We start from the raw sequence: 26,571 nt of genomic DNA, 5'->3' as shown, positions 1-26,571 counted from the left end.
CGATTACGCCCTCACATTTTTTTTTCTTTTTTTCAAACAAACTAAAAAGTCAACAATAAACAAAATTAAAGTGCTTTACGGTGTTCTCGCGATATCACGATTAAAATAAACGATATACATATGTGCGAAATTATTTAGCAATAAGTTTTCTCACAGATACTGATAAGTACTCTCGTGTTAAGTCTTTAATTACGATAAATTATTTTATTTATTATTTTTATATTAAAAAAAAAAAAAAAAAACAAATTAGCTTCTAATGGAAATAAAATCACGAGACCTAGCGATTTAATGACTTCTTGTAGTTATTTACATCTCAGTATAAATAAATTATTTGACGACGCATTGTATACGCGCAGGTGTTATCAAAAGAGGCCATGAGATTTCTCCTACACACTCGCAAGTCTATCTCACAACGAGTTAAGTCACCCAAAGGCGTTATTATATCTGTTTGTTGTGCTACCTATAGACTCAGCTAATGGCTATTAATTAGATAAAAAGTGTTTATGCTGGATATTTAAATGCTGTTATCGTTTCAAAATATTTTTATTACAGTTATATATTCGCTTATCGTCAACAAACGTGATCAGTTGTATAGCTTTGCTTTTAAATTACCCCCACAAACCACTGATTTATTTGCAGCCGCACTTTTTTAAATTCTCTAGCCTGTAAGTATTTATTTAGTATTAATTACTCGGGGAAATTAAAAATATTTTAATTAGCGTATGTGCAATAATAATTGACCGACAGTGCATCCACAGAAGGAGCATATTTCAAACTGGCGCCACGAGGTTCGTTCAGTCCACACGTAGGTAGGCCTTACCTATACACGCGGAAAAACATTCTACGTGTGATTCAAGAATTACTCGCGCACGCGCAACTTCTCGGTGTCATCTATTAAGAACTTGCAAAAGCTTTTCTTACCATTTATTTTTATTTTTACTCGTTTAGGGTCTTTGACGTTATGGTTACTGTTATTACTCTCATCGCTGTATACTAAATATTTCAATGTACACATATGGAAAAACACCGAAAACTTTTAACAAGATTCTTATATTCTCATTTACAATTGTTAAAATAAAATAAATTCAAAGCTTATCTGAGTAAACATGTCAGGTAATTTTTACATATCACTAAACTTTGTGATTAATGTAATTCAGATTTCCACTTGTAATTATTTTAATCGAAAAATTTTTTATTTTTAGCATATACATTATAGTAATACAATTTTTATTCTGTGAAAAGGTTAAGGATTGACCGAAAGTCCTGAATAAATTTAAATGCTAGATTGCAGTACGCATTTTTATTAATGTTGAGTTTGCGTATTTTGTTTCTTTCATTTCACAAAAGTATTTACCGTTATAGTTTAATTTAAATTTGCTGTCGGCATTTTTTTTTAGCAGTGAAGTAATCATTGCCGGAAAAAAGTTTCAAAACTTATTACCATTATTATTATTATTTTTAGCATAAAAAGAAATCCGCAAAGTTTAGTGAGCGTTTAAATTTTAGTAGAATGAAAAAAAGGCGGGGTAGAAAAAAATAGTCATCTTCTTTAATTTCATTAGTGAGAAGAGCACGACGATGACGAGGAATGACGGACTGACGACCTTGGTTTTCTTGTCTTTGACTACTGCTGGGGCTTTTTATGTAAGGCCACGTTTATGAGTAAAGTGAGCTGTACAATATATGTTTAAAAGCTGCGTCAAAGCACTGGCTAGCAACGTAATAGTCTCCTGACTCTAAACTACACGAAAAGCTCACTGCTATTGCTATCTCCTGAAAGTTTAACACATTTACACTAAAGTCTGTACGTGTAACCGTGAACTGATGCCCGAATAGTGTGACAGCTATTTGGCAACTTTACTAAGCAAGTCTGCTGTTACTAATAGTTTCCTGTTTCATTCATATAACTATAGAAATTTTTTTTTTTTTTCGTCTATCATAAATTATTTGTCATATATCATTTTCCGTGTTAACATAACGCTTGTTTACAAACAATTGACTTTTATTTATCATCACTCAGCAATAAATAAATGAATATTCAAAAAAATTATCGTTACTCTTTCGACATTTAATTATCTAGCCTATAAATTTTTTATAAATTTACTTATGATAATCTTGTCCAATTGAATGCTTATTGGACTTAAAAGTATAAACTTTGGTTACGCAATAAATTAAAAAAAAAATTATCTAGATTATTGACAAGGTTAATGGGTCAATCATTTTTTAAACGATTACAAAAAATATTAGGGTTATTTAAATATTAAGAAATGCTACTGCTGTTTAGACAAGTGTTAATATATGTAATATATTTGAAAAGATAAAAATATATTAAATAGACACAGATAATTATCAATTTCGGTTGATCAATGTCATATTTTTATCATGATTAATACTGCGCTTTTTGTACTGCGGGTATTTATAGATTTCTGATCTGATACGAATGTAAAGTCATAATGGCTCATAAAGCTTCCACGGTTTGGGCTTGATTTCAAGTTTCCGCAGTTATTCGTAAGATTTATTGCCGAGTAAAAAGTGAAAAGTGTACACTCTTACTCGGTCTCCAGTTGCTCGCATCAAACTAATTGCTCCAAATTAACGAAATAAATAAAGATGAAAAAACTATCGGATTATTAAAAGTTAAATTTGTAGCCAATTTACAGATATATACTATCCAGATGTCATAAAGTACTACTTTTTTTATTACTTAATGTCGCTATAAATACTTATAGTTTTTTAATGTTGTTTTCTTACATAAATCATTAATAAATACAGTGACTTTAAGCTGAACATGTTTTATACATTTTTAAATTTATTTATCTGGATAAATATATTTAATATATTTATCAACTAACAGAGTTACCATTTTTAGATAATTTACATTTGTAATGGATTTTTTTTTCTTTTTTTTTTCGTTAGATTAAATTTACGATTTATGGTAATAAAAATAGTCACGTTGTCTTGATGATTTATTTATGCAATCACTGATCCTTGAAGTTATTACATGATTATTATTATCATTATTACTATTATTGCTGTTGTTAATATTGTGAACTTAAAAAAAAAATAATAATTTATGTAAAAATAATTTGGACATTTAAAATACTCATGTTTATATTTTTATAAAATTTTTTGAATTAATTTTTACTTAATCTTACTCATTAAGTCCGAAGGTTTCGTTACAAGGACAGTGTAAACATAAATTTTCATGCGGTGAATCTTGAACAACTGATGCCAGTGGCGGTGGTAGAGGTGGTGGGGGAGGAGGCATCGGAGATGGTAAATCACTAACTGAAAATCCACTTTCCCTTGTCGGAGCTGCTCTTCGAGCGCCTTTTCTTCTCACCGCAAAATTTCGTTCCCGCGACGGAAAACGCGGTGTTTTTTTCTTTTCTTCCGTCACTTCTTTCACTGATAACCGGTCGTCCCAAACCATTTTTATTTTATCATGTACAAGTATTTATAATATACTAAAGATTTAGTCTGTATGTCTATTAAGTAAAAAAAGAAAAATAATAATATAAATATCACTGATATAATTACTCCCGGAAAAATGATCTCAGACGATTCATTAAGTGAAACTAATGCGTTTGTCAGCCAAGACAAACAACAATGACCGCAAAAAACTCAACATGAACACAAAGTCTGTCGACGTAATCCAGTAAATTGAGTTGTACCAATTGGGTTAATGGACAACAAATTGATACAATTTAAAATTTTTTAAAATAAATAATCAATTGTTATAAATACTATTCCAATTTTTTTTTAATATATTTAAAAAACTAAAGTCCAAAAGTATTTTCACTTTTTACATAAAATGAAATTAAAAAAAAATTTTTTAAACTTCAACAATTAAATAAAATATATAAAATGTTTATATATATTTATGAATATGACATTGATATGTCCGATATAAGTACCAAACATACAACACAAAATATATATATACAATTTAATAACCGGACACAAATTCTCTCAACATGAGAATTAACGGGTATGACCTTGTTGACAATCAATCTACTGGTACTTACTAACGATTACGTGAATACGAGAACGTTTTTGACCACGGACATGGACATCGAAATACTATAATCTTATCAACTAAAATCGTATACGTTTTCACAACGACATCGCGTTTTCAACTGACACGTCCTTCTACAGCTGCAAGTTGCACTGCACGTTCCACTTGAAGAAGTCAAATAAAAAACAAAAAATAATGAAAAAACCAACATTAAGAAGAAAAAGAAAACGAAATAGAAATGACAGCTACTTGGTTGCAGCGTACAAGAGACGGCTACTCGAAAGAACCCGCGACCTTCGTACACAGTTTTTTATTACGAGCCATTGTCCGTATGGCAATTTTCATTTGTGCAATTACACACCGATGTGCTGCGTGTCACGTTCGACAACGGAATGCTGTGTATCAAATAAAAATTATAAATTGTGTGACACGCACACGCACACGCACAAATACACAGAAACCATCAAATATATATATGATTTTGGGCTGCTTGGCTATACTACTTAAATATAGAGAAGCACTTTCACTCGCGACAGTTACTGAATACTTTGAGACTAAGGATGAAACTGTAGATATGTTACGATGCCATTACAACACTTTACTCTCTACTTAAACTCGACTCTATTCGCTGTTAAATCAAACTAAACTGCTCTACACCAGTTATTCTCAATAATATTTTCAGTACTATACTGAGATTACGTGCCTGTGTTGTATTGATAACGATATCTGCAGAATAAATAACACCGTTATCATTTTAACGCCTGAGAGCTCATTGTCCAGCTGATGAAAGTGTTATCACTTGTTAATAAAATAATTAATTTCTTTAAAAACTCATTACAAAAGAATTATTTAAAAAAAAAAAGTCATTTATCTGTTGATAAATCTTAAGATTTATTCTTGTTATTTGAAATACAAAATATATATTTAAATACTAATCATATGTATAAATAGCTGTAATTAAAAATAAATTTAATTACAGCTTGCATAAATTATGAATTATAGTATTACTTATGCATATTAAATTATACATATTAAATAAATTCCACGCGTACTAATAAATCCAAATGACTAAAAGATAACGTATATTAAATATATAAATAATAAAGTATCTATAAATTGTACCGAGTAATGCGGTAAATTGAAACATAAAAATACTTTAAGTAAACTTTATTTTTTTTTTTTTGTAGATGAGCGATAAGAAATTTAAAAAATAATAAACAACAAAGCACTCACCCCGAGCAGTAAATAGTCGATCGTTCATTGCCATCATCATCATCATCATCATCATCAGCATTATTATCATTATTACCATTATCATTATCGTAATTCTCATCCTCGTCATCGTCATCGTACGCATTCCCAGGATTATGGACAATCGCAGTGTGTTTTCGCATCTCCCATCTGTCGTTCATTGTTAATTATATCACTTTCAATCACGTTTTTCTGGACAATACTCGCAACTTCCTTTCTTATTTTTATTGCCGCAAAACAGAAGAAAATAAAAATAAAAATACAAACAACACAGCCTTGGTCTCACATGAAACACCAAATGCCAGTAAACGTTTATGTTTCACGAGCAAAGTTACACACTGAATTAAAAAGAGGAAAACAGTCAAAAAAAAATATATATATATTTTTTACTTATATACCCAATAGATTAAATTTTTTGATACTGTGTTATAGTATAGATCCACACCCACCGAAACTCGTTTTATCGTCACGCTGAATGTTATAAGTATCCGAAGACTCGTGCGATAGCGCGCTTCGGATGTATGATCACATTCTAAATATAGTCAGACATTAAAATCACGCCTCAGTCCCCTTTAGCTTGATATTATGCTTGATGGTTTATGCTTACTGCTTGGTGGTTGCTATTTAGTGCTTGATGCTTGTTGCCCTGCTTGGTATAACCAACCAAGCAATGGGACTAAGATGATATGATGAAGCGAACACAGCCAAAGACAAGTTAAGAGAACGCGGTCTTTGATCAAATACACAACGACTTGTATACACTTTTCTAATGTAAGCCTTATAAGTATTGTATGTATACATAAAATATAATGTAATATAATATAATATAATACGGATTTAAAAGTGAAATGCAAGTAAGAGTTTACGTACACACATGAGTTGATGTTGAACGAATTGACAATGCGTCATAACTGATTGTAACAAGCTCAACGGCGAGTCGACAGTCTGTATCGTGTACATGAAATACAAATCTTATCTTTAAAATTTGCGGTCACGCGGCGGTACTCCACTCTTGAGTGTAAGTACTTATACTTGAGATAATCAATTTAAAAGTACATTACCTCTACATACTTATTTATACATATTAATCATGTATTTTAAATCAAATAATTCTGACTCATTTAATTTTACAGTCGATTTAGTTTTTTTTGTGGTATATGTACGCATACATATATATTTATCAATTTAAATATAATCAGGCTCTAATTATACATTGGGAGTTTTAATTTAAGTAATTTTCTTTTTAAATTATTGTGTAAATAAAACCTTTTATTTTAAATATGTACACAATGGTAACCTAAATATTTATCTTAAATGCATCCAAGTGTAACATTCAAGGTCTGTTGTCTCATCTAATGACTTCTAATGACGTCTAACACGTATCAACACCTCGAGATTATCACTAACTTTTTTTTTTTTATTTTTTATCATAATTTCAAATAAAGTATTATAGCCGACATTATACGATAAATGTCTTCGTCTAACCTTTACTTTTAATTTCATTATAAAATAAAAAAAAAAAATGAATCAAAATAATAAATTTGCTTGTAAAAGGTCTTGGAATTTTTTAAACACATAATTACAATAAATGTTTAAATAAAATATCCAAGAAATGATAATTATCTTAAAAAATTACAAATACGTAAATTGTCAAGAGATGATGGAATTCTCTGAAAACATTTAAGATGTTTAAGTATAAAAAAAAGTACTATAAAAGTTGAGTCATTTTAAATTTATCATAAGAAATTAAACCGCTTAATTTATTTTTTATCAATATGACGTTTGTAATAGAGAAAGAAACCACATAAATTTGATTTAATAATAACAAAAATAAACGAAATATGAGTAATTAAATTTTCCAAAACACAATGGTGATAAAAAATAAAAAACAATACCTTACTTGTAATTAATATATCAAATTTATATCTGACATCCAAATAAACATATCAAGTATCACCAAAACACTTAAACACCATCTACTTGTAAATAAAAACATATATATATTAGTCTAAATAATTTGAACAAAGATAACACTTGAGCGTGATTTGAATATCAACAATTCTTAAGGACACCTAAGCCACGGCAAATTTAGTTTCATACCCACACATCACAATACAAAGAATAATAACATGACTGCAGCAACATACTCCACAGTTGACTAACAAATAAAACTGATCTTTAAATTTATTCCACCAAGGTGTGTCATTACTATTACGTTATTAATACAAATCATGTCACTATATAATTTTAATAATTATTACATCAATTATTTTCTCCAATGACACTTCACGCTTCATTAATAACAATAATTATTACCCATTATGTTATTACTGTTATTACTTTTTCTGATACTATTTTTTTTTTTTGAACACTTGCAAGTCTTATGGAGACAAAAAACCACTTATATCTGACCGTTGACTATTATTGTAATGAGTACCCGAGCGTACGCTCAAAAGAAGTCCGCAGACTCTTATTATTATTGTATTACATCTATTACTGTGTAATGATGATGGTGATGCGAGATACGAGATGTCTCGTGGTCGCAATGAGAATGAGAGCACGTGCCACACAATGAATACCGCTGAATTATTTTACTAGTTTATTTTATTAATACACAAAGTGGGTGGTAATCTTGTGACTAAATATATATAACTTTATTTTTAGTGATAAATAAATACATCAGTTACAGCAATGGGACTGGTAATTATATGAAATATCACTAGATTATTATGATAACAAAAGATTGTACTTGTACTTAACTTGTTCTCAAACATCGGCAAACGTTTTATGTTGTTATAAAGAGGCTTTTCACTTGGTACTCAACTGGTTGAGAGATCTTGCGTGTCTTTGGCTATTGACCAACACCAACAATAATATGAATCACCGGTTGACAAAAAAATAAAAATTATATGGGGCTTTTTTAAAGTGTTTTTTCATTAGCCATTATTCTGCATTTACTTGTCACAACCATGTCGTTTCGCGTAAATTGATTGTGAGCCAAAAGCTGTTAGTTAGTAAGTAAGTAAGTTAGTAAACGAATTGTGAAATACTAAAATAGAAAGAGTCATCGGTGGTATTATTTTATTTTTTATTTCCACTTATTTTGTGTATTACTCATGTGGTAAAGATAAACTACGCTGTCATTTAAACATTTAAATGAATAATTGTTCAAATATTTTAGCTTGTAATTAATTACTTTTAATTTTTTGGATACTTGGAAAATATTATTCATTTATTTATTTAATTAAAAATGTAAATTAAATTAAATTAAATTAGAGTAGAGGAAACAGTCGTTTGTTTGAATAGAGAGAGAGTAAATTAAGGTTGAAAATAATCAAAGAAAGCAATAATTAATTATTGGATATCTGACGTAACAGATGTTGGAATAATGTCTTAGAAGTTGTCAACGCGTATGCAGATGTCTAAAATCATGACCTCAATATATATGTGTAATAATGTGTTGAGAGTTCGGTGAATGTGTGATGGCTTCGCCAAGTTACGAAGTCCCATCAGAAAGCACACAATTAATTCGTTATTACCGAGTAGTAGCGCGGTATAGAGAGACTCTTGTCTTGTGAGTTGTGACTCATTCGTCTACAATATATATCTGAGTACATAGATCCAAAGTGTGTAATTATACGTGGATAATTTAACTGGCGCTCCCGAGTCTGACAGCCTTCGTTATACCTCGTGGATTCTTTAAACTCTAGTTTAATCAACGATAATAAACCACCTTGTTCACGATACGACACTTTATGTTATTATTATTATTATTATTATTATTATTATTATTATTATTATTATTATTATTATTATTTTTATTATTATTATTATTCTTATTATTATTATTATTATCGTTATGCTGTCGTAATTGAAATTATTATACTATTATTAATTTGAATGTTCAAACGTCAAAGTGTCACTAGGAACATGTGCTACCGACATATACGTACATATGATACGAGATATAACATTCCTACGCGCCAAAATCAACAGTCTGTGAGACTGTGATGTATATCACGATATAGATCACATCTGTCAAGTAAATGTTATTGTTGTAACAAAAAACAATTTAACATGCCATGAAAAAAATTCTTAAGTGACAATTGTCATAGAAAATAATAATTATGAATTTCAGTAAGAGGAATTAAGAGGGAACTTTTTTCTTTATCGCACTCGACGACGAACCGTACTATCCTGGATGCACTTGCGAAGTAAATGGAAACTTTGTCCACGTTTTTCTCTTTAACAATTGAACATTTTTTAAAAATTAAAATGTAGATTGCTAGATTATCCACAGAAAGAAAGGATTTCTTGGCGCGGAAAGTTTTTTACTTGTCCAAAGATTTTTTTTGCATTTTAAATTAAAAACAAAAGTTTTCTAGGGACGAAAAAAAAATTTTTGTCTTCAATTCATAATACAAAATATTTCCCGCGTCAAGAAATCATTTTTTTCTGTGTAGAGTAATCCATTGAACCTCGTTCTTAATTTTGCATTTAAAGGTTTTGTTTAAGAGAAAATCTTTAACAAAAATAATTATAGACCCTTCTTAAGTTTTTTTTATAATTAAAAAATTTTAACAGCAATTATTATCACTAACAATCACTTGAAAAATGATCAATTTTTAATTATTGTGAAGCAAGTTTTTGATAATAGTTACCATGGAAAATTTTTAATTCTATTTCTAATAGACGTAAATATTTAAAAAAAGAAGTAAATCCCGGTAATAAAAATAATTTGGGTTACGATAATTTTTTTTTGTTAAAAAAATTATTTTGTTTTCAGTATATGTAAAATAGCACAGCAATGATTTCCATAAAAAATTTAATAGCGAGCGCTTGTCATTGAAAAATTACTCAGCATAATAACAATGTTTATTTTTATATCATAGTCATTCCATACAGCAGAAAGTGTCATTAAAAAAATTTAACTGAGGACGCAAATTAAAATATTTATCATGAAATTAATTACTTAATATAATGTTTATATTTTATTTACCTCCACGTATGTGGCGAAAATCCGGAACATGTTTCGCCGCACTGCAAACACGGCTGGCCATCCTCAAGGTCCGTGATTTGAACGTTCTGGAACATAAAAAAACATGTAAATTAATAACATTTTTTTATACTTCCATGAAATTTTTTATTTATTTTCGATCTTCAATGACTTGTGTATATTTGTTACTTTATAACGTGTAATTATAATATTAATCACTTAAAAAAAAGGATGGCTGCAGCGAGAATGAGAGGACCGAGAGTAAAAAAGAAAGACAAGTACCAAAACAAATATGGTAAGAACGCCTACATAAACTACCTCTGTACCCACGTCAGCTTCGGCATCGCCAAATATCGACTAGACACATAATATGCTCGTCACTTATGTGTCCATACTCATAAATATTGTATGTAAACTGTATACTACATACTGTGTACTATATACGCTACAATAAACGTAAATATAAACATAATTATAATTATATTACTTTTTAATAAGTCTCGGCGTCTTTGCCTGTTCTATACAGAGATCAACGAATGTAACTGCTTCAACCGAGTTTTAATTACTACATTGAACGTAATATTTTAATTGATAAAAAAATAAATAAGATATGAATATGCCTTAATTTTTTTTAATACTAAAATAAATATAAAATATAGCATCACGGAAATCGTAAAAGAACGTGAATAACTTCGTAGGCGATAAATTTTTACCAAGTTAGTCACTGTAATTGCTTAAGAGTATAGCTGTAAAATTATTCTAATTGGACTGGCATATCTGTGTACATTGAACTCACTTCCATATTTAATATAAATAATTTATAATTAATAAATATCGTACCGAGTGACGAAAATTCCGTCTAAATGAGTCAGTAGAATGTTTCCGCAAGTCAAAAAATTTGATATCACCATCCAAATCATCTCGATCGTCATTATCTTCCTCGTCTTCGAGCTCATCGTCATCCTCTTGAAATGTGTATCTTTCAGAGGAGACATTTCGAGTACGTCTGCACTGAAATCGTCTGTCATTAATCCTCTCAGGACTCTTGAACCGCTCAGGTGTCTTTGGACTCGTGTGAATTCGTATCACTGTAGCTCCGTTGCGTTCAATTCGCGTGGAAAAACCTAAATCACTGTCGTCATCATCATCATCCTCCTCATCCCCATCCTCATCATCATCGTCATCTGACAGTAAGCAACACGTTCTCGGTATTTTAGTCTTAGTTTTGTTCTTACTCTTCTCACGTTCCGGCGACTCTTCACTTGAATACCACGACGACAATTCTCTCTCGATCCACGACAAATCACGTGAGTCGCGGTGGTGATGATGCTGGTAGTTGTGGTTATTAATTTTTTTAATCTCTTTTCTCTTACCAACAGAATCCTCACGTAGCCTTAACTGTTGTTGCTGTTTCTGATGCTGTTGCTGTTGTTGATGCGGCTTCTGTTGCTGCTGCTGCTGATGACGAAGATCTTTAGACAGCGAGAATATCTTACGGTGTTGTCGCGGCACCACCTCGTCAGCCTCGAGATTTTCTAACGTGGGTGGAGAGAGAGGTTTCGAGTGTCGATTGTCTCTCCTGGGTTTACTCTTAATAGACTCTGACTCACTGGAATTATTTTTTATGTCTTTCTCCTTCCTCGTCATCATCGTCGACTCCTTTTCCTCTTTGCCTTTCAATTTAAATGAAATTCTATGAAATATTTGTCTCTCTCTCGAAGACTCCCGTTTACTCGTTGGATCTCTGCTCTGTACTTTAGAATAATTGTTATCTTCCAAACTCCGATGACCTGATAAATTTCTTCTTCTTCCGTTATGCTCACTAGGAGAATCTCTTGTACTTCTGACTAGATTAAAACCTTTTTTGTGTTCCTTAATCTTATCGTACTTCCCAACAGATGGATCAAAATCATCACGATTTATTTTATCACTAACAGTTTTTTTTCCCGAAAGATAATTATCACAACGATTTCCGTTACGTCTATTCCCATTCACAAAATTTATACCATTTGAATTTTCTTCAGCCGTTAACTCGATCGTACGGTCCGGAGACTGTTCATCACTATGCCTCCAAGATCTTTTATCCAAATAAATAAATTCTCGCTTACAACCTTTACTCACGGTATCATCTAACGGCGATAATGATCTACCGGGTTTAAAGTCACCGTTTAATTTTCTTGACGACGATGATGACGATGAATAACGCGTTTGCTTGTAACACTCGTCCTCCTCATCATCATCATCATCATCCACATCCTCATCCTCATCTTCATCGTCTTCTACATCGACTCCAGGCTTATCGTCATATCGACACTCGTATTCCTCGAATTTCCGCACAAATTTAATGGGCTCGCGCATCCCGTTAGTCGATGTTTCCACATCGTAAAAAAAATTTCTTCTGTCGTCCTGTTGGTAAGTTTGCTCATACTTTGCACCTCTGTGTTCACGATCCAATGATTCGTCAGATCGTTTGACCTGTTTTGTAAAACCGTTGTTTGACGTTCGTAACTTCCCGTTTGTAAGTTTCGCTTCGACGCATTTGCTGTCATTATTATTACCCAATGTTGATGCTGTGCCCTTAGACTTCCTTTGCCGGGAATTAATCACCTGCTGCGGTTCTTCTTCATGATCATGATCATGATTGTGATATCTATTTCTTCCCAATTCCCAACTATTTTTAACATTATCCCTACGACGTGACAAATGTTGCTGCTGTTTATGCAGATCATCTACTTCCTTATTTTTAACATTAACTTCTTTATGTCCATTACGTAACTTTTCATTACTACTGTCAGTTATTAATTGAAACCGATCATCACGTGAGGATAAATTGTACTGATGTATTTTTTTACGATTTCCATTAGTGCACTCACGTGAAGACTCATTTTGATCACGATCTTTTATAATAATTGGTGATCTCACTTTGGCTTCTTCTTTCGTCCATGTGTTCCAGAATCGTGACTTCATTGTTATATATTTTTCACAACCAATAAATAATTTTAATTAAATGAAAATATTAATCACTAAAAAACTTAATAATAAAACACAATTGCAACCCAATATAAGATCGTGTTGCTTGTTGAACGCGTGACAAATACTGTCGACACTCTCGATTGTACCCGGAGGATGACTTTGCGATTGAATCCCACGCGAATCGAATGCTGGCTACAGACAAAGTGAAAGATTTAAGAACTTAATAAGGAAGTTATTTTAAATAATAATAACAATACAAACCGATGTTTATTACAAATCGCAATATTAAATAATAATAAAAAACCAACTTTGTCTCTCTTGTTTATAATATTGTTACTATTATTGTTATTGTTTGTACCGGCGCGACGCGATCGTTTGTGGTCAAAGCCGAATCACCAAATCCGGCAATGGAGCAGGATACCGTGCTCCGTTGAGTGTATGTAAGTAATGTAATGTAAGAGTCCGCACATACGACCACTACCACCGGTGGATAAGAGAGAAACAGAGAATTTTAAGCATTGAGAGAAATAAAGGGACAGAGAGAGACAGAGTGAGGGAGAAAGAGAGGTGAAGAGTAAAACGAGGCGGGCCAGAGAGCGACCCTGAAAGTCGCCGGCGACTTTCACGTACGCGTGCACTTTGCCGTGTTGCTCGCCTTCTTGTGTCCGCCGCAACTCTTGGATCTTGCTTTTGCTCTTGCTCTTGCTCTTGGATCGCCGAGTTCGGTCTTGGGTCTTGGGTTTAGCTCTAGCTCTTGGTCTTGCTCTTGGTCTTGGTCTCCCTCATGTATAAGTAGTCTTCCCTTTTTGTTGTCACTAAAATGAATTCACCGTCCTCTCCATTTCTCTCTTATAAATTTATATATATATTTATTATCTCACTTTACTCCTATTCTTTTAATAAACTGCACTCTCGATTTTATTTTATCCTTTATTTTTCACTGTCACCATTTACCATTTAACCGTCCAATAAGAATACGTGTCTTTTTTAATACTTGACGTCTGCTTTGTTTGCACGCTGACGCAAAGACCTAAAAAAGTATCGTTCATCTCAAACCAGAGTCTTTGGAGCCACTCAGTATGTGGAAATCGGCAGTGAATCACCGCGTGGTCACTGAGATTACGCCCGCCAAAACGAAAAAAAAAAAAAAAAACAATAATAATAATATTTTTGAATACGTATTCCCGGTGGTGTTGATGTTGTTGATACTTCAAGCAAGAGTTAAATATTAATAATATAAATAATGAGGAAGGACTTAACAGATTATACAGGTTGTGTTTGGTGAGGACGTAGGTCGAGTGAGTGCGACGAACTGATGGACGCAGAAGACGATGTCGACAGATCCAGCCGGTCCGTCCGGTTGAGGACACGCGGGAGAGCAAGCAGGTGACGCCCTGCCTGGCTTACCTGCACCTGAGACTTCTCTGGTATCTCTGGATAGAGGATACATAAGAGGAAGGGGGAAGAGGAGAAAAATAAGATGATTGTGTTGGATGCAGGCTAGAGCGTAGAGGAGATGAAAAATACTAGTCAACTCGTCTTAGAGTCATCGACATCCGTATCTAATCTATTTTGTTTATTATTTTTTTTAAACCGTTTTATAACACTTTTTTTAACGTAAAGAAATGTTGCTTTTTTTCATTAAGATTAAAAACTAACAGATCGATGCAAAAGCGCCGAGTTTAACGGTTTCACGCGCCAACGATCATCGCAATTAAGTTCCGTTTTCTGCGGGCGATCGAGTATTTCATTGCCTGCTATGCCTGGAGTTCAAAATCCTGTGAGTCATATACTTGCTGTTCCTTTTTTGTTTGGTTAACTCATTTCTATTTAATATGATGAAGCCAAAAACTAAACTTTTGGCTCGTCTAATAATTAAGGTGAATTGAATTTACATTAATTCGGTGATTGATTAGTTTAAATTATCGTATATCCACGCCCTGGTTCTCAAGATTTGCTCACGGCCCTGTGTGTGGGATGTAACAAGGTCTTCGATATACGCCTCTGCTTTTGCAAATCCAGCGACAACGATCAAGAGATGATGATCATCATGATGACGACTACCTCTCAAACTAAACCTTTTTCCGGTCATCGGACTAATTAATTAAATAATTAATTATAGAGCAACTTGATAAACTTTATTTTATTTCAAAATTATATTTTACAGATTTTATAAATTTTCTCTCGTATTTACCCGTTTTATGTTCTTTTATAGACTTTAGTTAAGTAGAGAACAATATAGTAATTAAATTTTTTTATTGCAAACAAAAGTTAAAGCTGAATACCTCCATTATATTAATTAATTAATTAATTAATTAAGAGTTAGTAAAAATACTATAATAAATTAGTTAAAATATTTTTATGAATTCGTTTCTTTAAGTAGAAAAGGAAGTTATTAGCAAGACATAATTAAATTTTATCATTTTTTTACTTAATTAAAAACATTTCTTTTGGTACATAAAAATTTTTTATTACTTCGCTTATTAATATTATTATTGTTATTATTACGAGTAAGTAAATTGGTTGAGATCGAGTGATAATTGACAGTAAAATGTAATGAAAGTGTACTGATATATTTTAATAGTAACGGCTATTGTGTATTGAGAAAAAAAGGTGAATAGCTCTGATTTGTAGTAACGGTGAGTCATTTGCAGAACTACATTACTCTCCACAGTATTCTGAACGTATGTAGCTTATGTGCTGAAGAGAATGGACATTTGAATTTTTATATTTTAGTACAATAATGAAATCCAAGTGGAAATGTCACAATACCTTTCAATATTTCCCGTCGTTTTAATCTTAATAATATATCAGTATTCGACACTAATATGACTTTTCACTATCTTTTATCTTCTTATATAGTATATTACGACTTATAACTTATGACTATAACTTTTAAAGTTGATAAATCTTATCATAAGTATTATTTATAAGTTGTAAGTTACAATAAATATTTAAATGTTTTAATAATGTAGCTTACAGCATTATCGGCTCATAATCCCTCTATAGTCCAACAGACACACTGTTTTATACACGACATAATATCACAGTCGATATTAGAATTCAAATAGAAAACTACAAAAAAAAAAAAAAATTGTTAAGAAAAAAAAATTTTTGAATAAATTTTTTCAAATGTCTCCTCAGCTACTAATTAAAAATAAAATGTATACTAATTAAAAAAAAATTTGAAAGCAAATAAAATTCAAATAAAAAATTTAACTGTCGCGATAAAATTTAATTAATAAAAATATAATGACTAATAAAAAGATTGACTATCTTGAAGCTCATGATCCAGCTCGTTAGTTTAACTATCGTAGCGTTATGTAGTCTTAGACTTTTTTCTATTCTCTTAACCCACGCCTAAGACCATAAAATAAAACCCCAAAAGTTAATACATAATTCATATAAATTTTTAGTATAAACTTGAAAGATTCAATGCACGTTTTAGTTTTAGTCCTTTCTTCTCTACCTCTTCTCCTTCATTTTTATCAACTCCCTCCGGCTTTATGTCCCTCTCAAAAATAAACGCCTACGATTAAACAAAAATAAACCGCTTTTTACACACGCTTATTAACTATTTATCAGTTCATAACAATCATCACTGTCATTCAACATTAATCTACTCTACTTGTTACCTTCAAATGACAATTCAACGAACTAAAAAAAAAATACTCATACAAGAATAAAATTATTATAATATAATTTATATAAATACTCTGCGTATTTAATGACATCAGCTCCTAGGAAGTGACATCAGAATGTTATTAATAAACATATATTAATCTTAACAATATCACATTATTATTATTATTATTTTGGCTATAAAAATAAGTAAATAATTGTAACAGCGGATGTCTGTTTATTCATTTAATTCCTTGGAGTAAAGTTCCCTCCGAAGGTGACTTTAATTTAACACTGAAAATCCACTCCGGAGTAGAATTCACTTCGAAAGGGAGTTTACTTTGATATTAAAACTCCGAATTAGAGTGAATGCACATTGGAATAAAATCCAGATTACTCCAAGATCACTCCGCTAAAAAGACAAACTCCGAATTTACTCCGTAAGCGGAGTGATTTTTTTTCAAAACTCCAATTAACGGAGTGAATTCAGAGTGAAATAAAATCTGCAATCACTCCTAATTTTTTTACAGTGTAATAATACTGTACCCAATCAAAAATTTACGGAGTAAATGCGGAGTGGATGACTGTTCATTCAATTCCCTTGGAGTAAAATCCACTTCAAACGGAAGTTTATTTTAATATTAGAACTCTGGAGCTCTGTGACAGAGTTAATTAGGATTTAAATAAAATCCGTAATCACTTCGAATACACTCCCAATTTTTTATAATGTAACTATTATAACAATAATAATAATTATTAGTTCTTATTTAATTGTTTTTTATCATGTTTACATTTGTATTAAAGCAAAAATAAATAATAAATTTATATACATATATATAATATATATATATATATATATATATATATATATTAAAAATATAGGTGCAACACCTGAGGCGAGGCGTTAAAGTTAACAAAGCAACCTACAGTTTCCTTTTTATATGTCGCATAGTTCTCTTTCTCACGGGTGACGTAGTCATCATTTTATTTTATTTTTTATATGCTCCTTCGACACGGACAATCGTCTTTCTATACGCTACCATATATTTATTTATATATAAATTGTAAATATATATGCATATACGTATGCATATATATATAAATATTATAAAAGTTTGTCGTCAAATACGCCCACGCATTAAAATAGCAAGTACGCGAACATACGACACTTGGTTTAAATCATCAGCGTGAAAGAAATGTCGGAGTTGATTGAACAAAACTAATGGATTCAACACACTGCAAGTGTTAACTGTTTATTTATATTTTTTTTCATCGCTATCAATAGACAAAATTTTTAAAAATTTTATTTTCACTTATATTTAGTTATGACAGTTTAATGACTGTTTATACGACGTAAGTAACTACGGGGGAATTATCCGAGGAGTCAAATTAACGTGACATGTTTTCGTGTCATCAAAAAATATTTAACATCACATTACACTCGGGATATAATATACAGGTCTTAATATTTTATGTCACGTATATATTTAAGTATTTTATTTAATGCCGTTAATTTGCTTCATAATGTAATTTCGTTGATTAAAAAATTGATTAACGTACCATTTGGAATATTACGTTAATTGGCAATTTATTTAATGTATGAAACGATATTTTTATATATAATTCGATTATACTTAAAAGGTATTGCATTTTTTTAATTTTTTTTCTCAGACGTTTTGTAATAGTCTGTCGATTGGAATTTGAAATGTCTCGTAGACGTTTATATTTAGACATGGAATTTAAACGGTTTAAAACTCCAAGTATTAAATGTACTAACTGTTTATTTTTTACAATTAAATTAACAATAAAAATAATTATTATTATTATTAATTAATGTACGTATATATTTATAAGCTCGAGTTAAATGTTGTTATCAAAGAGCTATAAAAAATTTTTAAAGGTTTGTATATTTATGATAAAAGAAATAAAAAATGGGCACTCAAGGAGCGGCAATCGTTTATGAATTATGCATTCGTTTATCGACAATAGTTAAAATTGATTTTTCAATGATTTTACATCCCTATAAAACTCTTGGTTATTATTGCCCATTATATTTAATTTATAGTTTCTTAAAAGTATGCTTGATAATATTAATCAAAAAAAATGTTTTTTAACCGGTTAAATTTATTGCTTTAATGTCAGTATTTAGTAAATATAACATAAATATTTAACCTGACGCGAATTTTAAATAAAACTCAACTATAAATTTTATATAATGAATTGCATATTTCTCTTTTCTATATATATTTTAATAAAATATCCATAAGTATATACTTTTAAAATTTCTGTTAGCAATTCTAGCTCTCATTGAATCAAAATAAATAACATTATTTTTTATTTAAAATAACAGCTTTCATTCATAAAGCAAAAGTTGACTGCAATTAATTTTCTTTGTAGTTGACAATAATATTCATTTTTAATTATAAATTATAATTATACTTCTAATAATAAAGCTATAGAGTATATTGCTAAGAAATCCAGTTGTGATAAATTAACTTGCAAAGAGAGCGCGAAATAAGATTGATAGAGATGAGTATTATAAAAGAGAGAAGAGAGAATAACGAAGAAAGAAACAACAAAGTGATTAATTACAAGGTTAAATTATAGAAATTGTATGGAAAGCAATTAACAGTACGTTTGAGCAGACTTACTACAAACTAAAGCCTTCCAATATACTCTGAAATAGTTATACTAATTGAAATCTGTGTACATCGATGGGCAGTACGGTGTTTTCGAAGGTATGAATACTCAATTACATTTCCCGAAGAAATTCATTGCCAGTAAAAGGTAATTATTCAGCTGTATCAATATTACGAATATAAATAAGAAAACACGAGATTCTCGGTGACGTCAGAAAGTTTTGTGCTTTTTTTGTTAAATCTGCTTGATGTCGGGTAATTTATGTGTTAATAGTTCATTTTTCTTGAGGAGGAAACACTTACAGACCGTGTACTATCGTTAATCATTAGGGACTCGAGGGTGCAGCTTTGATAATGCGGTTTAGGTGTGGTCTTAATAGTTTACTTACACCACCATCCAAAAGACTAGGGTCTATTTAACCAATAAAATCTTCAAATATTTTCATTTTTATCAAATCAATTATTTTACTATTATTATTTATTACACTGTGAAAAATTTCCAATAAATTTTACTATGGGTCCATTGTAACCCCGGACCATAAGGAAACTGGTACAAAATTTACAAGTGTCCCATAGTAAACGTATGCGCATAGGTCCAAATCGTGTCATCTGCGCATACCATTTACTATGGGACGCTTGTAAATTTTGTACCAGTTTTCTTATGGTCCGGTGTTACAATGCGCCCATAGTAAAATTTGTTGGAAATTTTTCACAGTGTAATTAGCAGTAATTAATTAAAGTACTGGTTATATACACTGTAAAAATTTGCGGATTGAAACCGGAGTAAATGCGGAGTGGATGACTGTGTGTTTATTTAATCCCGTTGAGGTGAAATTAACTCCGAAGGAGAGTTTGTTTTAATATTGATTCTCCAGTTCGGAGTTAAATTCACTCCTACAAAAAATTTATTTTAAAATTAAAACTCTAAATCGAAGTAAATAAAATTCAGTTCACTCCAAAATCACTCTGTAAAAAAAAACTCCATTTACTCCGTATGCAGATGGATTTTTTTCCAAACTCCGGAACTCCGAGTGTCGGAGTGAATTCGGAATAAAATAAAATCTGAATTCACTTCCGATTTTGTTCAGTGTAAGTGTTTTGATAAAACTCTTAAAGTAGAAAAAAGTATTTTGATTTATTTAGATCCACGTTTTTTTTTTGTACGAAACATTTGTAAACTGAAAAAAATTCAGTTATTTTATATTTTATTTGAAACACTCAAGTAATTTGCGTTTTTAATTATCATCATGATTGCATGCCTTTTAGCAAATTAAACATGTAATTTGATTTTTTTGTTTGTTTTGCACAAAAAGTGTTATCTCTGGACGTTTTTAGCAATATTTAATCATTGCACGCTTTCAAATTATTTGTTGAATCACGCAAGCTTACTTTGGTATATTCACTAGGACAATCACTTAATCGATTTTACAAACCCCTTGTTAACTATACATATAAGTTTATATAGACCTATAGTCCACACTTTCGACATTTTAAAATTGTGTCAGAAAATTTAACGAAACTAATTCTGTACAAAAAATCTATATGTCTTTAACGCAAAGTCAGTAGTTTTAGAAGAATTTCAATTTAAATTAAACAAAAAAAAAACTTGATATTGTTACGCTGAAGTTTGAATTAAAATAACTCGTAAGTTATCGATCTTACGGAAAAATTTCTAAGGACTTAACTAATAGTAAATTAAATTCTCAACAACTTTATTTCTGTACATTTTTAATGGATTTTTAATTGTTCAATCGGAATATTAATTTGAAATAAATTCATAAATTTAAAAAAAATAAAACTCGTCAAAAATTTTCTTTAAATCGAAATTCCCGCTTACCTTTTAAATTTACGTCAAAAATAAAAGTAAGCAATTTTATAGGAAATTTAATTTCCTACAAAAAAGATTTAAGTTATTTTTTACATAAGTTAAATATTTTAACCAGAATTGCATTCCGAATCTCATATTTATTAATTTATTGTATATAATTTAATTGAATCGTTATTTTCAAACGATTTCTACCAGTAATTTATGTTTTAATCATAGATTATTTAATTTTTTTTATTTATATATAATCCACCGTTAAAGTAGCGTAAGGAAATCTGTTGATTTCACAGTTTAATCAAGACAAATACGAATGGAAAGAAAAGATAATGCATATAATGTAATTCTATTCCCGTAATCTTCACCAACCAGCAGCAACTTTCTCAACTACACTATTTATATTTATTTCTTATTAAAATAATTAATTTTTTTCTAAAATAAAAAAAAGTCATTTTATATCCTGTCACGTTCAACAACTTTATAAATTATTTATCACAACAATTTTACCTTAAATTTTATTTCCTAATAGCAAGAGCTCGTAAACCAACACAACACGACTACGTCACACTCTTGTATACGAATGTAAATCGATGCATCTTTATGACCGTCTTAACTTAAAGACAGACAATCGTATATCTTACAACGACAATGAATTAAATAAATAAAACATCTAATATAAATAATTGATAAATAATCCTCAGCATATTTTAAATAAATAATAAATAATTAATTAATTTGAAAAATAAAATATTTATACTTTTCCTTTTTGAGATACACAACTCAGCATTCCCTGCATAAAGCCTGCGGCGATATTTTAAATACCCGCGAAAGGATCCACGATACTTTAATTGCATCAATATATTTGATTGGTTACCATAAATAGATAAAACAAGTAGCAAAAAAATTTTAAATGCCTTTTTTTATTAATTCTTATCTACCGCCTTACGTGTTTTCTTCCATAAGTTAAATTACACTTCTTAAACTATTTTCTTATCCACGATAATCTCGAGCTAATTTTTTATTCTTTTAATTACAACTTTTAATTTAATTTTTTTTTTTTTTTTCAAACATTTATATTACATCATAAAAACATAGAATAATAATTATTATTATTAATATTAATAATTAATAATTCTGAGATAACTCCAGAAGCTGTGACTAAAAAACTATCGACGTAGGAGACAAATGTACATGTATGAATGTAAGTTATAATAAGCATACACTCATTGTATTACTAGTGCATTGTCTGACGGACAATAGATCTTTTAATGTCAATTGATTTTTCATCATCCATAATTTAATAATAGTATAAATAAAAAAGCGTTAAATTTAAATAAAACACAGGTGTATACTTAAAAAAAAAAAAAAAAAAAAAAGGTTGAAAAAAAACTCACAGCATCCACTGTCAATAGTCAATAGTTTTTTGTACCTTCCAAGCCAAGATCATTCGATAAAAAAATTAAAATGATTTTCTAGACAAATAGACTATCGTAAAAAAAAAAATTACGTGACTCATGGTATGATAAACTATAGGCTTTGCTCTTAAAGTTAAGCGATAATTTTACAAACAATTCTGTTATTTCTGTTACTTACGACACATTTATCAAGGATACACGTATCGTTATCTCTATATCTTCTTCCGAATCATATCAGATGATACGAAAATAAGTAAATAGTTAATGAACTTATTTATTTTATTTTAAACAATAATTTTTTACCTTTTTTTAAATTTTTTACGGTCAGTATCCGGTAAATATTCACGGTCACAGTAGTTGGAAATAATATATTTATATAAATTAAATTTATATTCACATTTATATACATATGTAGATGTTTTATTTAATGTACTGGGAATTTAAAGTTTTAAGTTGATACTATACCAGTTTTAAATATATTTCTTTCGAGTTTTGAATTGTAATATAATAATAATAGTTATCTTTCAATAAATGGAATTCTATTCCGAACCTTCAAGATCACGTAATGCCATTCAGTTCTCTCAAGTCTCTGGAGCATGTAGGCAGTCAGGCGATTAAAGTCGACATTAATTTAATCTCATGCGTGTTGTATATATATATATATATACATCGCAATCCTTACATATATATAACGAGAAACTTGTGTAGTTGAAGGACACACTCTCACTTATACTGGTTTTACGAATTTAGAAAATATGTCATCGAGTAGAATCGCACCTGAGACAAAATCGTACACCTGCAATCCTGATTGTTCAATTAAATCACTACTCCAACTATTCAATTACAAATTAAACAAGACGTACCAATTATTCTTCTCGCATTCATCGACTTTTAATTACAATCCAATGGTCATTAATTAAAATCAAAATAGCTTGGTTCAAATTCAATTATTTTTTATTAAGTAGTTAAAAAATAAAAGTAAATTTTTTGTAAAACTTACTTGTTCGTCGAAAGGCTCGACGGAAATGAGTCTGTCTCCATTCATTTCAAATTTTGAGATTGCTGACAAATATATAGATTTCAATAAAATGTTTATTGAACATTACATTTTTTTTTCAACATTACAAATTTAAATATAATCATTTTTATTTATCACTGATATATAATTAATTTTCTGTTATTGATAATTTTAAAAAGTGATTAAACACAAAATGATTTAAAGTAATGAGTCCCGAAAACAAATATATTAGTCACTTAATTTACTTTCAGTTATAAGAATGCGATATTTTTTACGATGACGCATGAAGTCAAAAAATGCTTTGTCACAGCCAAAAAAAATTCTTTTTCAATTTATTCACACTAATTACCAAGAAATAATAACAAAAATTATCATTAATTATTAATATTATTTTAAATAAAAAATTAATTAATTAAAAAATCAATTAATCGAAGCAAAAAAATTATAAAATAAAATTAATAATTAATTCTTAAATAAAAACAAAATAATAATAATTATAATTTAAATGCTTATTATTTCGGAGCGTACGAATAGTTAACGCGCACGTCGTCCTTGCACTTTTGAACAGTACCACAAAATTCAAAACTCAAGTCCACCGAGTAAAGTTTTGCGCTTGCGCGTTTTTTTGTTTTACGTTTATTTCGTTAACGCACGTGGGGTAATTTCAATCACTCCTGCGCACTTTATTTATTTACTTTTATTTTTTTTTCCATCAAAAAAAATTTTCTACCACCAAATAAACAAACCTTTATTTCCACATCACCCAATATCCAGAGTAAATATCACAATTAACTATTTACATTTTCCATCGTTTTTTTTTTTTTTTGAATTTACAATCAAACTTTTTATTGCTTGCTGTTAGTTATCAAAACTCATGGTTCAATTACTGCCTCTAAAATTAGTAACTAAAAATATTTAAACTGTCTTGGAAATTAATACTCACGTTACAATAATAAAATATCTGATTTTCTTCAGATATTTCAACAAAAAATTTAACCATGTCCGTGAAAATAAAAAATTTACTAGCTTATTTAAATCAGAATATCATTAATCGATTTATTTATAAAAGGACACTGCACTCGCGGCTCTTGTTTGCCGCTCAGTAGTTTGCAAGCTCGGCTGCACTTGCATTTAAGTTTGTGCGGGTGACTAGCGCGAGCTAAGAGCACGTGGCGCATCTGTCAGGCGCGAAAAAAATATTAACTAATTTGTGATTTGTTATTCGCGATTGCTTATTCTTCACATACGGCTACTACACTACTGATTACACTAAATTATAAACAGTATTTTTATACAGATATATACTGTACAGTTACAGTAGATTTACTGGATAAGACATATGTAGTAGTGTAGTCAGTGTAACAGCGGCCGGCGTTTATGAGCTCCGCGTCGCAACTGCCGCCACGGCTAAAAAACCATACGATGACCTCATCACCAGCTGGTTATATGTGTAATGTGTTCTTTCATTCTCCGTAGACTTATATTATATTTTCTACTAACCTTACTAAAAACGTATTTTTTTAAATATTACGCTTATTTTAAATAAATTATTTTTATTTCTCAGTAGAATTATTTTTTAATTTTTAATTATCACCTAAAATTTTAATTACAGAGTAGACGAGGATACGACAAAATATCAAAAAAAAAAAAAAAAAAAAAAATATGTCAATTTTATTTACATACCGAAAAATTATAATTGTGTGATTTTTATTCGAATGAGGAATTTCATTTCTAGTCAAACAAGAATTTTTATTTGGAATTATTTTTTTAAATTTAATGATATTTTGAAGCCATGCAATTTTTGATTTTTTTGTTTTTATAAATCAGAAAAACAAAATAAATTTTTAAACCAATGGTACTCTAGGCTTCTCTACATATTTAATAAATTAAAGGATGTATATATAGAGCAGTAACTAATGAATTTTGATATTTTATTACGTTATTGTTTAGCATATTATTATAATTAATTATTTATTAATTGTTCATTGAATACACATATGTATAACACATACGCCTACATTATTGAAATTAAATTGAGCGTTAAAAAATCGATTGATCGGGTATTAAAGCGCGAATGTATCTTTGTGATGCTATAGCCAATGGCTCGACTCGTATTTCAGATTAATATCATGGGTCGAGGTCCTTTTATTGTACATTACCCAACGGAAGCGGAAATTCTAAAAAATTTATCGAAAAAAAACCTCAAAGAACTCTTTATTTTCTTACCAAATTAAATTTTGTCTCAATTACTTTCTAATACTTATTCGCCTATTTTTTATTGTCACACAGTAAAAAATCAGCAGAGTGAGCGCGGAATAAATCTGGAATGAATGTTTATTTATTTAATCCCTCCAGATTAAAATTTACTCCGAACGGGAGTTTATTTTACTTATAAAACTCCGAATCGAAGTGAATGCAGATTTAAATAAAATTCACATCACTCCGCAAAAAAACAAACTCCTTATTTACTCCGTATACAGAGTGACTTTTTTAAACTCCAGAACTTTGAATTCGGAGTGAATTTAGATTTAAATAAAATCCAAATTCACTGCCAATTTTTTACAGCCCAGCAATATTAGCAATAAATTTTATTAACCTTTAATAAGTCAGTTTTACTAAAAAATTGAAGTGAATGTAAATGTAGCAGACATACGACAATTTTTTAATTACTTATAAAAAAATTAAATAACTAAAATAATATAATTTAAAAAAAAGCATGTACTAATTTTTGAAGTTTCTAAACATGGATTTTCTTTTTTTCATTTTATAAACATTTGAATTTATTATTTCAAAAATTTTAAAAATTGTCAGATGTCCG

General features: G+C 29.8%; 1 protein-coding gene across 6 annotated transcripts in view; it reads right to left on the bottom strand.

The window, feature by feature from the left end:
- The window catches only part of LOC103573099 (four and a half LIM domains protein 2), a 50,540-nt gene extending 25,404 nt beyond the window's left edge, over positions 1 to 25,136 (bottom strand). The window contains exons 1-3 of one of the 6 annotated variants that reach the window (XM_008551981.3): positions 24,282 to 25,136; positions 23,736 to 24,094; positions 10,269 to 10,354 (exon numbers count right to left, since the gene is read on the bottom strand). In XM_008551981.3, the coding sequence (XP_008550203.1) occupies positions 10,269 to 10,354; positions 23,736 to 23,780 (131 nt within the window). In that variant the 5' untranslated portion in view covers positions 23,781 to 24,094; positions 24,282 to 25,136. Of the gene's footprint in view, positions 1 to 3,155; positions 3,767 to 5,251; positions 6,191 to 8,029; positions 8,246 to 10,268; positions 10,355 to 11,105; positions 13,563 to 23,285; positions 23,349 to 23,735; positions 24,095 to 24,281 lie in introns of those variants that run through there. The other 5 variants (XM_008551979.3, XM_008551974.3, XM_008551982.3 and 2 more) reach the window with 5 other exon arrangements.
- Between the last annotated feature and the right edge of the window lie 1,435 nt (positions 25,137 to 26,571).

The sequence above is a fragment of the Microplitis demolitor genome, chromosome 8 (assembly GCF_026212275.2).
Source record: "Microplitis demolitor isolate Queensland-Clemson2020A chromosome 8, iyMicDemo2.1a, whole genome shotgun sequence".
NCBI classification, from domain to species: Eukaryota; Metazoa; Arthropoda; class Insecta; order Hymenoptera; family Braconidae; genus Microplitis; species Microplitis demolitor.
The sequence above is the reverse complement of the archived record's forward strand: the minus strand, read 5'-3'. Positions and strand labels throughout refer to the sequence as shown.